The sequence below is a fragment of the Macrotis lagotis genome, chromosome X (genome assembly GCF_037893015.1).
Source record: "Macrotis lagotis isolate mMagLag1 chromosome X, bilby.v1.9.chrom.fasta, whole genome shotgun sequence".
Classification (NCBI taxonomy): domain Eukaryota; kingdom Metazoa; phylum Chordata; class Mammalia; order Peramelemorphia; family Peramelidae; genus Macrotis; species Macrotis lagotis.
The window spans coordinates 549913332-549930482 of record NC_133666.1 but is presented as its reverse complement, the minus strand read 5'-3'; the positions used below and the strand labels follow the sequence as shown (position 1 = coordinate 549930482).

General features: G+C 37.0%; 1 protein-coding gene across 1 annotated transcript; it reads left to right on the top strand.

Annotated features, from left to right (window-relative positions):
- The first annotated feature begins 283 nt into the window (after positions 1-283).
- On the top strand, positions 284-10199 carry UQCRB (ubiquinol-cytochrome c reductase binding protein). The gene is made up of 4 exons (XM_074200343.1): positions 284-389; positions 4217-4288; positions 6516-6682; positions 7070-10199. Exons 1-4 carry the CDS (start codon positions 371-373, stop codon positions 7145-7147), a joined length of 336 nt encoding a protein of 111 aa, XP_074056444.1. The 5' UTR covers positions 284-370; the 3' UTR covers positions 7148-10199.
- Positions 10200-17151: the final 6952 nt, after the last annotated feature.

Sequence of the window (17151 nt, the reverse complement as noted above, 5' to 3'; positions counted from 1 at the left end):
GCCCAGCCTCACTTACCGGCGGCGTGACAAAACGGGCCGGGGAGGGACGAGGGAACCCCAGAAAGGGCCCTGAAGAGTTCGCCGGGCACGACTGGGCTGCACCGGCAACAATGACGCGTCTTCCAGCTGCTACTCCGCATTTTGGGGAGCCTTAAAGGAAAAGATGCTCCTGTGACTGTCCCTCGGAGGCAGGAGCCAACCGCCGGGGGGCGGGGCTAGCCGGAGGGCGCCTGCGCGAAGCAACGGCCGCAGCCTCGCTCTCACCCCGCCCCTGGCCTCCCGCCGCGGGGCGCCGGCTCCCTTTCCACGTGACTCCCAGCGTCCTCCGCGGCTTACCCGGCAGGCCGAGCGGCCGTCTCTCCTGCTCAAGATGGCGACGCGGGTGCCGAGTAAGGAATCGGGGCGAACGGGATCGAGGCGGGGCGGGCCGGGCTCCGGGGGCCTCCAGCCTCCCCGCGGCGCCTCCAGCCGGGCAGCGGGCGGCCGGGACGCGGGAGGCCCCGGGCTCGAGAAAGCGACTGGCGCGAGGCTCGCGGGGGACCGAGCGGCCCCAAGGTGACCCGGGCCGTGGGCGGGGGCTGGAGCCGGGCCTCGGTGGAGGCCCGGGGGGCCGCTGGCCCGGGGCGCCGTCCTCCGTGGAATGCGGGGGACGCTCAAGCAGACGGGCCGGGGAGCGCTTTGGGTGGGTCTTTGCCTCGAGGGGAAGCTTGAGCCGCTTTCCTGAGAGAAGCTCATTCCCACCTCGGGCCTGGGCTGCGGCACCTTGTGTTAATCAGTGCGCACTTACTCGTTTTCCTCCCCCTCTGCTTTACAGCAATTTAAAAGAAAAACATCTCTTAGGACAAATAGAGATAGCTAGGCGAAGCGACTCTGTCCACGCCCGGAGAGAAATAGAGAGATGCATAGATGGGACCCGGAAATGGAAATCCAGAGCCACAAAGGGACTCCCCAAGGTTACACGGGCAGCAGCATCAGAACCAGAACTCTGACCTTCTGGCTCCCCAGGGCCAGGACGTTTCCTAACTATTCCAAATCTCTTGTGATTAAATGACCAAAGTTACTTTTATTTTCTTACAGTATTTCTATCTGGAATCATGTCTTTCCTCCCTTTTGGTGAGGAAAAACCCTAACATTATTTTGGATATCTTGAAATTATAATGCGAGGCAGAACTTCAGATTAGACTCTGGCACAAATGGTGTTGCAGTTTACTTCAGCCCTGTAAATCCGCTTGAAAAGAGAGCTGGAGGGGTGGCTAGGTGGCGCAGTGGATAAAGCACCACTCCTGGAGGCAGGAGTACCTGAGTTCAAATCTGGCTTCAGACACACTTAATAATTAGCTAGCTGTGTGGCCTTGGGCAAGTCGCTTAACCCCATTGCCTTGGAAAAAAACTAAAAAAAAGCTAATTTGGGTACATTTGAGCCCCATCTAATATAGGCACCCCCCCCACACACACACACTCTTCACCCCTATTAGATCAGAGGAGCATTTTTTCTTTGCCCAAGTGGAAACAAGAATTTGTAGTCAAAAGTCCTAAAACCATTCAGGGATAATCTTTTTTGACAGGATAAAAAAGATTAGGGGAAACAAGGCCCATCACAATCTGATATAGTACAGATGCTTGTTCCATCATTTGGACAATTAGATGATGATTAAATTATTACATTTTGATTCAGTTGAATGTTTAAAAATACCTAAATAAGGAGCTTGTTTCAATTGTGGAATATTTCGAGAGAACTGGAGATTTATTGCTTTCAAATATATTCCAGTTTTAATCAGTGGATGGCTAATTTGTAATTGCACATTTGGTGTATCAGGGCATTAAAATTCTTTCAAAGATTTTAAGCTAAACTGTCTTCCTGGTCCTTTAAAATTTTGAATAGTGGAGGTTGTCCTACTGTAACATTTATAATAACTTCAGTGTTAGAACTGAGGTGGACTTTGGACATCTGTTCCAATCTCCTTTATAGACTTGCCCAAGGTACGTGGGTAGTAATTTTAGAGCTGGAGCTCTCATCTTCTGGTTTTTCAAGTCAAGGAGATTTCCTCTATTCCAAATGTCCAGTGATTAAGTGACAAAAGTTAGTTTTTTGGAGCTTTTTTAACCCATATTTATAGCTGGAATTTTTAGAAAATCTTTTCGAGTACACTGTATTTCTTCCCGTTACAGTGTACAGTCCCTGAAGGCAGCTAGGAGGAGCAATGGATAGAGCACTGGCCTCATCCAGCCTCAGAACACTTGATACTTAGTAGCTGTTTGACCTCAAGCAAGCCATGAATCCAGATAAATCTCCAATCTGATTCAGATCTGGCCACTAGATCCAGATAACTCTGGAGGATAAAGTGAAGCTGATGGCTTAGCACAGCACCTCCTCACTCAAATCCAGTTCCTATGCTTGCTTGGCATCACTTCCCTGATGTTTTTGGTCTTCTTCAAGCATGAAGGACACAAAACACATCATCATGGACCCTGAAAGTAAAGATAGTTTTCAGTTTTCTAAGGGAAAACAGTTCTCTGTTCAATTGAAATATTTATTAGTTTTTGAATGTTGGTTGTTTAAAACACAAAACACAATTTCCCATTATGAGGATATGGTTAGGGTCCTGGTCCAACCCTTAACCCATGACTAAAGAGCTATATTTGTATTGGAATAGAATTTCTTCTTTCTTACTGACTTTTTGATCTTTGTATTTTGTTAAACCTCTTTCTATACCAAGTCTCCTCCTAGGAACAATGGATATTTGGGGAGAAAACTCAAATCTCCTCTAAAGCCCCCATGGTGATGCCTAACTTGGGTATTTTTCAATATGCTTCTAGCTCCATGTATTCTTCCAAAATTCTTTCCTCAGGAACAAATCCCAACTTATTAAAGAAAATTAATTTTATTGAAATGTACATATGATTGATAGTAGCAACCTCAGAGGTAATAGAATTTTCTTTAAAGAATGCTTTAAACCAAAGTGAATCTGATTAGAGCAATTTGTGGGAATTATATGCTTTCCTTGCAGTCAGGAATACTTGTGTTAAAAATTTTGCCTTAGATGTTTCTTAACTGTGTTCTTGGGCAAGTTAAATCCAACCACTCTGTGCCTCAGTTTCCTTATATGTAAAATGAAGGGAGTTGGATCCAAGAGTCTCTAAACATTCTGCTCTAAATCTGATTTTATGTATAATAAAATGATGGAAAAAACATTTAGTTTTGACAGAAAAAAATATTTTCAAGAAAAAAAAATATTTTCCACTTAAATAAGCAGGACCTTTCTGAGAATTATTCACTCAGGACCCAGGGTTTCTAAGTCACCCTTAAAATATTCCAGTGGTTTGTTTGTTTTGAGTGAGCAGTTACATCCAATGATTTCTTTAACTATGATGTGATTGCAGAAACGTTATCAATGTTTCTTTGACTTTTTTTTAACATCAGGATTATTTCCCTATGTGCCTGTCCCTCTCTCAGTCATAATAATGAAAAATAGTTTAGCCACTTGACTCTTAGAGAAACCATCAGGATGGTTTAAACATCTGTAGTCAGCTCCATCTCCCCCCCCCCTCACCCCAGCTTTTTAGTCATGGGTACAACTACTCTTGACTAACTGCTACAGTGGCTATTTTTATCTCTATGGTCTGCTTGTTAGTAGTGGATATTTATACATTAAAAACTGCCAGTATTCATCCAGTTTAAATCAAGAATAATAATAATAGTTTGCCTGAACTAACTAGATGGAGAGGTAGATAGAGCTGGACTTGTGGCCCCAGACAAATCACTTTAAATCTATTGAGGCCTCATTTTCCTCATCTCTATAGAATACTTTAACATTTGCAACAATTGGGGTTGGTGCTACTACAACCCAGAAAACTTAAGACTTACTACCCAGGATAATGTTATTAGTAAGTGTCTGAAAGCAGGCTATGCATTTTCTTGTTTAACTTTAAGATACTTTTATTCTAAACTTGATCATTTTACCACTTAAAATCTTTTCAGATAGAACATTGAAGATTCAGCATAGTTTAGGGATTTGAATAGGAGTTGTTCTAATATAGGGAACCCATAGATGCAGAGTAGCACCTTTGTAAATAACTCTTACAGAGTTTTCCTCTAGAGAGCTGAGAAGTAAATTGACTAACTTTCAAATACACAGAAAGAGTAATGTAAAATATTTGTTTATCAAACTTGTGTGTTCATGATGAATAACATTAGTTAACATTATGATACTTTCAGCTGTAGCATCAAGCCAATGGCTCCAGGGTCTTCGAAAATGGTATTACAATGCTGCAGGATTCAACAAACTTGGTGGGTATCTTTATCATTGTACTTAAAAAATTGGTCTCTTTTTTTTAACAGCTTGTGTCTTTTTACAATGATTCATTGTTAAGAAATTTGGGAAATTGCTATTGACAGAGACTATACATAGTCTCCATAATTTTCTATGTAATGTTGTTGGCTCTGAGAAAATTCTAAGTACCAAAAAATGACAGTACACTATTTATTTGATTAAGCACAAACTTCAAATGTAAATGTTTAAGTGTGATTATTGCATGCAAATTAATCTGAGGTACATTCTTACTTTCAAATTATAATATGGCTAGGCCTGTGATATCATTGGTCCCTGAACTTGTAGATGAGACAGTTTCTTTCAACAATGCAAATTGGTGCCTTCAACTTAGAGTCAAAGATAGTTGTCTAGTATGTTGAAATTAAGTGACTTGCTATCTTCTTTTAAATCATATATCTCTTAAAAACAAAATTACCTTGATATGTCTATGATAACAACAGTATATTGGTACTTAGTTAAATAATTCTGATTATAGTCCATCCGTAGGCTTCTCATCCTGTGCTAGTTCATCAACTGAACTATTTGTTATACTTCCTATGTCATATTCTAGATATGGTGATAATCAGCATGTGTTTTTACCTTTATATTTCATTTTTCTGCCAACCATTTATTTAAAAAGATTGGGTTGAAGTTATAATTGAAAATAGTGCCTTTGTATCCTTCTAATTTGAATTTGAATTTGATCTTTATTCTAACTAGTCATTTTGTAAAACTAATTCTAGGGGCTACTGGGTGGCATAGTGAGAGCTCCGGCCCTGGAATCAGGAGGAACTGAGTTCAAATCTAGCCTCAGGCACTTAATTACTTAATTATGTGAGCTTGGCAAGTTACTTGATCCCATTGCCTTTCAAAAGAACCCCCAAAACAACAACAAAAAACAAATTTTGACATGACTCCTGGATGGGCAACTGAGAATTTCCTGCCTCAGTTAAGGTCAATTTAAATGGTTTTTTTAATGTTGTTTAGTGTCTATAATGTGCAACACTTTCTAGCTCTACTTGGAAAAAATATACTCATGATATTCAATTATGAGACTTCTATGTAATCCAAAAATATTTAACCCTTTTATTTTTGTAATTAATTGATACATTGAAAAATTCTATCTTTGACATTTTTCATTTCTTAGGCCCAAATTTAATTTCTCAACATATTTTTCAGTGTTCTCTGAATCCTCTTTAATTTTGAGAATCAAGGATTTAGCTAACTCTCCAATCTTCTGTATAGCAGTTGACCCTGTAGTTCCTTCTCATTTTTTCATAAACAGTACAGATTATGGGATGATTGTATAACATGAAATGATTTTTTTTGTTGCCTTTGAACACAGTCAAATTCCATCTTCAAGAAGATGCAATGAGCCATTCTTCCCTTTAGCTATAATTTTCAATCCTTCTGGTTTCATTTATAGAGAATTGTTAACATATTTTAAGCAGTAGAATAACTAGGAATCAGTGATTGTATTAAAATTTACATTCAGAATCATAGTCATTGGATTAAAATTTCACATTTAGATTATGAACAGTTAAATTTGTGTTCACAGATCATCAAAAAAAATGCCACTCTTACTTGGTAATTATCGATAACTGTCTAAACTATTTCTGCCACTATCAAAATGGACTAAGGACCATCTAAAATTTTTCTCTTTTTGATGGGTTGCTATGATTGACCAAATTATTCATGATCTCTTTACTCACCATCCTAGTCCTTAATGGAGAATGGTCCCTGAAACTGTTCAGAAAACCTTTCTAACTTAGTAGAATTTGCAGAACTTTCACTCTGTTGATGTAGTCTTTCAGAGTCTAAGTTTGATAAGGAATTGTATGTAGCAAGATCATTGTAGAAGATAATACTGGGATGAAAAACTACATTTAGTAAAATTTCATGGAATTTTATGACAGTAGTTTTAAATAGTAATTTGTTGGTTTTAGATTTACCAACCATTTGTGTATAACATATTCTGACTTAAATTTCACTTTAGTTTATCAGTTATTTACTGAATACTTGCTTTGTGCATATTTTTAGTACAGCCATAGTTACTAAAACATCAATGGATTTTATTGCTTGACTGTTTATATAGTAAATCATAATGTTAGTTCTAAGCTATTTTCTTGATTTTTAGAAAATTGTATCTGTTTTTGTTGTTTAAAAATATTCAGTTCAGCTTTCATCTATTTTTCCTTCTAATAGGGTTAATGCGGGATGACACACTTTATGAAGATGAAGATGTTAAAGAGGCCATAAGGAGGCTACCAGAGAATCTGTATAATGATCGAATGTTTCGTATCAAGAGAGCTTTGGACCTGACCATGAGGCAACAGATCTTGCCTAAAAACCAGTGGACAAAATATGAAGAGGTATAAGTCATTCATAAAACAGAATTCTGACTATTAGGAATTGTTACGGGGCGGGGGGGGCCGGGGCGGGACAGGGGGACTCAGTCCTGAGTCAAATTGTCTCCCTGTGATTCATTTAACTAGAGGTGAATTCTTCCTGAGGGTTTTAACTACTTTAATGTGCTATAATGAGACTAAGTCAATCTGACCTCCAAAAATTGGAATTTCAGGGCAAGCAGCCTTTAGCAGACTCTTCAGTATCAAATTCATTACCATAAATTGGCAAAACTATTCTTGAAAAAAATTCTTTGGTGAAAATCTGGTATTTCTGAGTTTTTAAATTCAAAATATTTTAATTTGGAGCTCAAAAAAGTAATTGTACATATCTTGCCCTTTATTTTTTTTTAGGACAAATTATACCTTCAACCATATTTGAAGGAGGTTATACGTGAAAGGAAAGAGAAAGAAGAATGGAATAAGAAGTAATCATGTCAAAAAAGAATTTCAATGTTAGTCCTCAAAGTATTTTTAATAAGTATGGTTGTACAAAATATGAGGTTAACTAACCATTTATAACTGTGCTGCAAATTTATTTAATTTAAATAAATAATAACTCATCGGAATTTATGGACTATAAAACTTTGCATCATAATATCCTGAAACTCATTGCATTCACATTAAATCAGTATTATATAATTTCTACTGTCTTTAAGGCTACACACATACTTTAACTGCTTCCTCTGGCTTGGAGGATGAGGTAATTTTAAATGAGTGGTTGTTAATCTTTTTTCATCACTACTCTTTAGCCAATAATCAACAAAATGCTATTGTTACTTTGTTAGCTTTGTAAATATACATTCAAGATGGGGAAATTCCAGGAAGATGGTGTGATGGATAGAAAGCTGTATTTGGAGTCAGGAATATACAATCAGGGAACTTGAGTAGGTGCCAGAATCCATTCTCTTGTCTCAGCTTAAGCTTAGTGTTCTGGCCACCATAACGCTGTCTCTCCAAATCATATAGTAAATCCAGGGAAATTTATGCTGCATTTCAAATATTTTCTTAGCTTTACATGGCTCATTCCTATTATTGGACACTATGTGGAAATAATCCAGTAATCAAAATAATTTGTAATTTGTCACCATTTATTAAAACACCAATAAGACAAGACACTGTTATGTAGTTAGGTTCCAAAGAAATATGATAACCATTTTTCCTTTGTTGAGTTTATTCTGTGTTGGGGGAGGGCAGAAGGATCATGTAAGTAATATAAATAAACCTCTAAGTGCCATGTTAGGGGAATACATCTACATGCTATTATATGAGATGGGAATAGGGAGAGAACATTGTGGATTAAGTAGAACTGTAAACAGTTTTATGGAGGTGGGTTTTGAATTGGACTTTTAACTCACTACCTTCAGAGTTTTAATCTGTAAGTGAGGGCATTTGACCATTTCTCCTTCAGCTGTAATATAACTTTCATTGACTAGACACTGAATTTTAAACCTCATTCTTATTTTTGTTTTTCAGTCCTTAACTTTAACTTTGAAAAATAGATCCATAATCAATTGGGAATTTTATTGTAAGGAATTTTATCCATGGATATTTTTTTTATTAAAAAATTGAAGCTTATGAGCCTTTATAAAAAAAATTATTTGCAAGTATTAAAGTTGGAAAATTGTTTTACAATACAGTTCATTTGAATCTTACAACAAGACTGAGGATGAGGGGATTGGTATTTGGACATTATCATCATGTTACATAGATGGAAACTGAAATTCAGAAAAGTCAAGTGACTTGCCTATGGTCATTAAGTATAAGAATTAGGAATCTCTCATACTGTTCTTATTACATATATGGAGAGATGTGAATTACATAATTCTGTAATAATTGGATGGTTCTAAATTAGATGAATGGTATAACTTTTAAGAGCAGTCAATGTTTCACTTTTTAAAATTTTTTATTTATTTATTTATTTTGAGGGGAAGTGACTTGCCCAAGTCACACAGCTAGGTAATTTATTAATAACTGCAATCACATTTGAACTCAGGCCCTCCTGACTCCAGAACCAGTGCTCTATTCACCGTTCCACCTAGCTGCCCCTAATGATTCAGTTTCAGCTTGGAAAGAGATTTACAAAGGACCACTCCAAAGCTCTGTATGATTTTTTTTTTTTGTTTAACATTTTTAATCTCTGGTTTGAATAAAGCCATAAATGACATTTTTATCATGGTCACTAGAGATTGAATGTTTAAGAAGATTTTGACTTGCTAGTATATTTGACCAAATATAGAAGTAAACATAGTCTTACATTCTGGCTGGGAAAAGAATCTTCACAAGTACAAGGTAGAAGTATGGTTAATAGTTTATCTAAAACCAGGATTCTTAACCTTTTTTGTATAGTGATTTCTTTTGGCAGTTTGAATCCTACACTATTTAGAATTTTTTTAATGTATAAAGTGTATATAGGACTACACAGGAAATGAAATTATATTGAAATATAGGTATATTAAGCACTCTGTCTAAATTCAGAAACTGATTACAGGTTTACTGAGCCAACAGCATGATGATATGTTAACTAAAAATTTAATTTAGAGTTCACTGAGGGAATGTAGTCTTTAAGACTAGGGAGATGTTTGTCCTCTTATTCTCTGACTGGTCATACTACACCTGGGTTATTGTATTCCATTCTAGGTATTTATTTCAGGAAAAACATTTAGGAAAGTAGCCAGGGTCATAATGAGGCTTATTTTTAGGAACTGAGTAGGCTTAGAGGACTGGAAGAGGTGGGATTGCCTTGTTCAAGTATTTGAAGGGTAGGGGACTTAAAATTTAAATCTACTTGATTTTAGAGACCAGAACTAGAAACATTGGGTAAAGGATATAAAGAGATTATTTAGGCTTGGATTAAGGGAAAGCTCTCCAAAATAGGAATAGGTTGATTTAAGCTGTAGTGGATTCTCTCACACTGGAGAGCTAGCAAAAAATGGATGATCGTTTATTGTGTATATTGAAGAATTCTTTTTTTCAGGTTTGAATTAGAATAGATGGATTCTGTGATACCTTCTATTCTTGAGATTGTATAATTCTATATTCTGTAACTTCTATCAATTGACCCATATTTCTACTCTCAAAGGCAAAAAGTCCAGTACCTCATCTAGATGATAACCCTCCAAATATTTGAAGACTGACCCTCCCATGTTTTTTTTCCCCACCCCATTTTCTTCAACTAATTCTCACTTTTCATGATTTGTAATCTTTGTCCTGGTTCCTTTCTTTTTGTTGTGTCTGTTCATCAATTTTGCGTCTTAAATGTTTACCCAAACTGGACCTGCTATTCCTCTTGATGTGGTTTATCTGGAGTATATAGTTCAGTGAAATCATTGTCGATGCATATCATTTACTCAACTTAGAATATACTCATCGTAGTTATTTGTTACCCATAAGTTGCTTTCTTGTCATGTCTTCAAACAAAAGCTGAATGACCAGTTTCTAAATTATTATGAATTTGTTTCTCCCCTCATTAAAAAAAAAACCCTCATAACAAATATGCATTCTCTGACAAAACAAATTCCCATATTAACCATGTGCATCAATGTTAGTCCATCACCTCTCTGTCAGGAAAGGAATTATCCTTCATTTCTTAATTTTGGGTCTTTTACCCACACATTTTTACCATAATCTCCCATGCTGGTTTTCTCATTGAAGTCCCCAAATGGTAACTTATTTCTCGATTTGGTTTAGAATGCCTTGTCAAATTCTTTGTAAAATTTATCATCAGCTTCAATCTGGAAATTTTGGCCAATTTTTTCTTCATGCTTTGATAAAAGTAAAAAAAAAACCCGTTAGAGGCATAAAACAAAATAAGGCTTTCGAAAGATTTTCACCACTCGTTGAACATGCCTGGGTCAAAGTCCAAATTCAAGGGGGATTTCCTAAAAAGTAATTTCCTCAATAAGATTCATGCCTACACAGAAGAAACAGTTTGCATGCATGTGACAAACCAAATGGATGAGAAAATTTTTTGTATCACTGAATTAGTACATCATTACATATTCCTACAGTGGGAATTCTGAATTTTTTTTTCTGTCATGGATTTGGTAGTCTAATTTAAAAATTAGAAAGGAAGTTATATTGAATTACAAATATTAGACTATTAAAACAAATTTGTGAACTTCAGACTAATAACCTCTCATAACAAAAATGGAAAATGAGTGGTTCATAATTGAATAAGAGCAAAAGAACTCTACTAGTATAGTTGGGAAACTGCAATGCTTTTACTGAGCCTAAAGTGTTCTTTAAAGGTCACAGCAACCCAACTTTTGCTTTTCAGTGATGGTATATTATATGTAATGAGCAACACAGTCTTTAAATAATCAGTTGTAAATGACCCAGTTAACGACGGGCAGACACATGATGAGTTCAAGTAACCTGTTGTGTGTCCTTAGCTTTTTTTAGCTCCCAGTCACATTGTTGCAGCCTACTAAAACTCAGTTATCTCTTTCAGGTAAACTGCTATTTGCTTTGCCTTCCAAAATTTGTACTTGTGTCTTTATTCACTTTAAATTTCTTATTATTATTACTAGAAACTTTCTTGCCTAGAGATTGGCAAACTGCTGAGAGCTGAATCCAGCCTGCTGCCTGTTTTTGTGCCTCTGATCTAGGAAGAAAAATACAAGTGGGGCACCTAGGTGGTGCAGTGGATAGAGCACTGGACCTGCTTTCAAGAGGATCTGAGTTCAAATCCAGTTTCAGACATTTAATGCTTATTAGCTGTGTGACTTTGGGCAAGTCACTTAATCCCATTGCCTTGCCAAAAAAAATGGAGAAAAATATTCTCTAAGCAGAATGAAAATAGGCTTCATTTGACCTACTGTAGTTTATTGTAACTTGAGATTTATTTTTAAGATTATGACTCTTAACATCTGTCAGCTTGACTTCATATGCAGATTTAATAAGCATACTGTCAGTGGGGCCAAGCATGGATCCCTGAGCAAGATATCCCACTGGAGATGTTTCAAATTGATTTCAGACCATTAATAACTATTCTTTTGGTTTGACCTTTTCAGTCAGGCAGGGAATTCACATACTGACTATGTGCCAGACACTGCCACTCTAAATATCTCATTCATGAGCAGCTAGGTGGCTTAGTGAGTAGAGCACACCAGCCTTGGAGTCAGGAAGTCCTTATTAGAGGAAACTGAAGTGACTCCCGAGGTCACACAGCTAATAAATGTTTTAAGATTAGATTTGAACCCAAATCTTACAGATTCCAGACCCAGAATTCTGTGCACTCTACTATCAGCTGCTTCTAGCTCTAGATCCATCTAACCATGTTATCACTTGGCTTACATTTCTTCATGCTTTGCATAAAAATAGCATGAGAACTGCCAAATGTCAAAATCATCTATTTAATCATGTTTTATAATTTTGCCAAGAATCACAGTGAATCTCACCAACCTGTATTTTGTAGGTTACATTCCTTTTAAATGTTTTTGAAGATTGTGAGAACACTTGCTCTTCATGAAAACTCTCCTTTTCTGTAGTGGTTAGGTGGCGCAGTGGATAGAGCACTGGCCCTGGAGTCAGGAGTACCTGAGTTCAAATCTGGCCTCAGACACTTAATTACCTAAGTGTGGCCTTGGGCAAGCCACTTAACCCCATTGCCTTGTAAAAAAAAACCCAACTCATTTTCTGCCTTCTATCTTAGATCCCATTTGATAGTGGTAGTTAAGCAGTCATTCTTTCAATGCCTAAGGATATGTTTCACCTGGGACAAGTGGTGACTTAGGTGCTGTCCTGCTATTCCCCCTGCTTGTCAAGATTAATGTTAAACTCCAAAGTATTTCCTGTGAAAAGTCTATGCCTCACAGTAATGATCCAAGATGATAAGTCAAAAGAAGCTTCAGATAACCCAGCAGAAATGGAAAGAAGTCCTAATATATACAAAAAAGCACTACATTATACAAAAATCAAAGTTCATGGGAAAAATAGGGTAGGGTAGGAGGTTAATAAAAAGAATTGTAAAGTTTTAGAACCTTAAATTATTTCAGAAATGCATAAATACTAACAATAGTGTCCAAAACTTAAACCTCTTAGCCCCAGACTGACAAAGTATAGGCCAAGTTGGATAGGTTGCAGCACTGGGCTGGATGCCATGACAGAAAACGTGTGTGTTTAGATCCAGTTTTCTGTCTACAGCTTCTACAGCATCAGAAGATATACATTAAAAATGGCAGTTGATCTTAATAAAGAAGTTTGCTTATGAAAGTCAACCTCAGAAGGGTTGCAAAATGAAGTGGCAAGGTTGTTTTCTCAAGGAAAAGAAATCATGAACAAACGAACCAAAATTCATACAAATTGAGATTTCTAAACAAGCATAGCAAAATAACTGAAGGATGACAGGTGACATGAATTAGGATAAATTCATTCCTGTGAATTATGGGAAAAGATTTTGGGTCCATAAAGGATGATAGACCACAGACAAATTTTCCAAACTAACAGATTAGGTCATATTAGACCATAAATGGCTATATTCGAGATGGTGGATGTTGGAAACATGATTGGTCCAGGTCTGTTCCAAGATCAACATTTGAAAAGAAATGGAAGTAGTGACCAATTGATTCTGGTGTTTAGTGATCTGTACTTATATAAACAAGAACTATAATAAATGCAAATAAGTGAGTAGAAAACAGTTCATCTTACCAGCTTTTTGTCTTTGCAGAAGACAGCCTCTGAGCCTCAGTTTATTCAAATGTACAATTGGGAGATTAGTCTAGATGACTTCTTGGGTTATTTCTAGCACCAAATCTATAATACTTAAACATTGCCTGAATCAAAACTTTGGATTTAACTTTGATTTTTCTCTTCTTAGCATTAGAGATATGCTAGGAAGTGTTTAACCAGCTCTCCAGAATGAAAAAAGCATGCACAACACCTGTTTTAACTTTAATCTTTACTGTTAATATTTCCACTATCGCTTTCTTAATCTAGGTAAAATAAGCAAAATAACCCTGATCTTTATTGTTAAGTTGATTTTTAGATGTACATATTTTCATTGAGAATTTAACAATCTCTTTTTGACCTGACTCAAGAAAATCCCTGTGTACATTCATCTAATCACCAGGTCTTATTGTTCATTCATTTGACAGGCATTTAAGTATCCACTATTAATTATTCACTGTTAAGTTCCATGAGCCAAATAAAGTAACTGGGTGGTAAAATGGATAGTGCTAGCCCTAGAATCAGGTGAACTTGAGTTGAAATTCTACCTTAGATGATCTTTTCTTTTAACTTTGTTTAACCTTAATTCTTCATCTGCAAAGTGAAATGGAGAAGGAAATGGCAAATCATTCCAGGTATCTCTTCCAAGAAAACCCCAAAAGGGTTCAGGAAAAGTAGGACATGACTGAAGCAACTCAACAAGGACTATAACATGTACATTGAAGATGCTAAGACAAATGAAATATTCCCTGCTCTCAAAGGGTTTGCATTCTACTGAAGAGATAACATCACAGACACAGATGCAAAATATACCAAGTGGTCTTGTGGTAATCCCCCTTGGATGGGAGGGATAAGATCTCCAGTATTTGTTGTCTCTTTTGTTCCTATCACTTTAATCCCAGTTCAGTGCTCTTTGATTTACATTAGATCTCTTAACTATAATCCAATTGATCCTCTCTCTACCCCATCACCATCTCTTTTCTCTGTAATTCACCGTACACATTGATATTAAATTAATTTGACTATAACACCACTTTGGGTAAGGTTCCTTGATTTTTAACCCAAGAATGGGGAACAGTTCAGAGTTAAAAAAAAATGCAGTTGACAGTCCCTGATTCATCATCACAGTACAACCAGGAGTACACACTACAGTGGAAATCACCCAGGAACTCCAGAATCTCACCTGCCTTGACTTTAAAAAAAAAATGTTTTTCTTTGTTTGGCCCTTTTCCAAATAGACTCTCCTAGTTTTCCCTTCCTTCTTTTAGGACAAGGAATTGGGTTATTATACCAAAATGGAGCAGGTGCTAAATACCAGCAAAGAAACCTTGCTTCTCTTTGGTTCCAAGTACTGAGTGTTGGCCTTTCCACCATGGGGAAAAGACTAATCCCTTTGCTAGGCTAGGTAACAGTTGTTACTTTCAACTCCTCAGCTAATTGTAGCAGTAACTGCTGCTTCCCATGCTGTAAGCATTCAATAATTCTCCATTGTTTATTCAGTAAAAACCATGCAGTTTAATATGGTACAAAGACCAGAATTAAAACCTTTGCCCTCAAGTTTAAATTCACATAGCAGAGAAGGGGAACAAACATTAAATTTTTCTATGGTCTATGCTAATCCCTTTGCAAATATTATCTTATTTGATCCTCACAACTGTAACATAGAAGCTATTATAATTCCCATTTTATAGTAGGAGAAACTGGGGCAGAATACTTAGGTCTTGACACCAGGGCAGTTAGGTGGTGCCATAATGTGTCAGCAAAGGGACAGGAAGATTCATTTTCTGAGTTCAAATCTGGTCTCAAGATGTTTACGGACAAGTCACTTAACCATGTTTGCCTCAGTTCCTCTAAAATGAGCCAGAAAAGGAAATGACTAACTATTCCAGTATCTTTGTCAAGAAAACCCCAAATGGGATCAGGAGAACTGGACACAACTGAAAATGATTGAATAGCTTCCTGTCCTCAGAGCCAACATTATACCCAATGTGCCACCAGCTGTTTTTTTTGATAGGCAATGGGGTTAAGTGGCTTAGCCAAGGCCACACAGCTAGCTAATTAAGTGTCTGAGTCCGGATTTGAACTCAGGTACTTGACTCCAGGGCTGGTGTTCTATCCACTGCACCACCTAGCCGCCCCCACCAGCTGCTTCTAAAGATGTGTCATACTCACAGATAATACAAAATATTAATACAAATAATTCAGAGAGAATCAAGAGAATGTAAGCATTTACCTATAGAAGGGCCAGGTATATCAATTCATGCAAAAAGGTTGCTTGGTCCTTTGAGATGTTCTTAAATTCTGATCGAAGTGTTTAAACATTTATTCTATTAAGTTCTGAGTATGCCCCCCAAAAGGTGCTTATATCCTATTGAAAACATAACAAACATATAAGTTTAAACAATAAATTCAAGGTTACCTGGGAGTGCAAACCTTAAGATTGCAGGGTTGGGGTTGGGAGAGGCAGGAATGAGAATATTCAGAAAGATTTCCTGGTGTTTGAGCAGTCTTTAAAGAAATGAGAGTTTATATGATGGGAAGGAGGGAAAATCTCCAAGGCATGGGGAAGTCAGAACAAAAGCCTAGAGATGAGAGATGGAGTGCTGAGTATAAGTAGAGTGAAGAAAATGTTCTTTATTTCTCACCAAACTATGCTCCTTTCTGCATCTCCATCTCCCTAACCAATTTCCTCATTCTATCACCTTGGAAGCACTCTGCCCCAGAGGCCCTTAGCTTTGATTGGATGATGTCTCCTAGAATTTCCATTTAAATTCATTCTCTAAAAGAAAGCTAAGAGTTGAAGGGTGGGGGGTTGGACTAAGATATACAACACCAGGACAGAATGGAGAAGTCTGACATACAACATGAAATGACTTTACTCATTAAAATATAGGCCGCCTTAGAGGATTTAGACATAAAAGACAATATAAGTGAACTAGGATATCAAGGAATAGTTTACCTGTCAGATCTATGGAAAGGAAAGCAGTTTATGACCAAGGAAGTGATGGAGAACATCATTAAAAATAAACTTTAATTTTGATTACATTAAATTAAAAATGCTTTTGCTTAAACAAAACCACTGTAACCAAGATAAAAAGAAATGTAAATTGAGAAGCAATTTGTACAACTAGTATTTTTTGACAGAGGACTCATTTCAAAAATATATAGGGAACTGAGTCAAATTTATAAAAAAAAAAAAAGCCATTCCCCAATTGACAAATGGTCAAAGGATATGCAAAGGTAATTTACAGGGGGGGGAAATCAAAACTATCTGTAGTCATGAAAAATTGCTATAAATCATTACAGATTAGAGAAATGCAAATTAAAGCAGCTCTGATTGGCTTACACCTCAGATTGGCCAATATTGGCCAGAAAGGACAATGTTCAATGATGGAAGGGATGCAGGAAATCTGGGACACTAATACACTGTTAGTGGACCTGTAAACTCATCCAACCTTTCCTGAGAGCAATCTGGAATTATGCCCAAAAGGCAAGAAAAATGTACATACCCCTTGATCCAGCAATACCACTACTGGGTCTATATCCTGAAGAGATCATGAAAAAGGACAAAAACATCACTTGTACAAAAATATTCATAGCAGCCCTGTTTGTGGTGGCAAAGAATTAGAAATTGAGTGAATGTCCATCAGTTAGGGAATGACTGGGGAATGCTATATGTATGTTATGCAACACTTGTTCTATTAGAAACCAGAAGGGATGGGAATTCAGGGAAACCTGGAAGGATTTGCATGAACTGATGCTGAGTG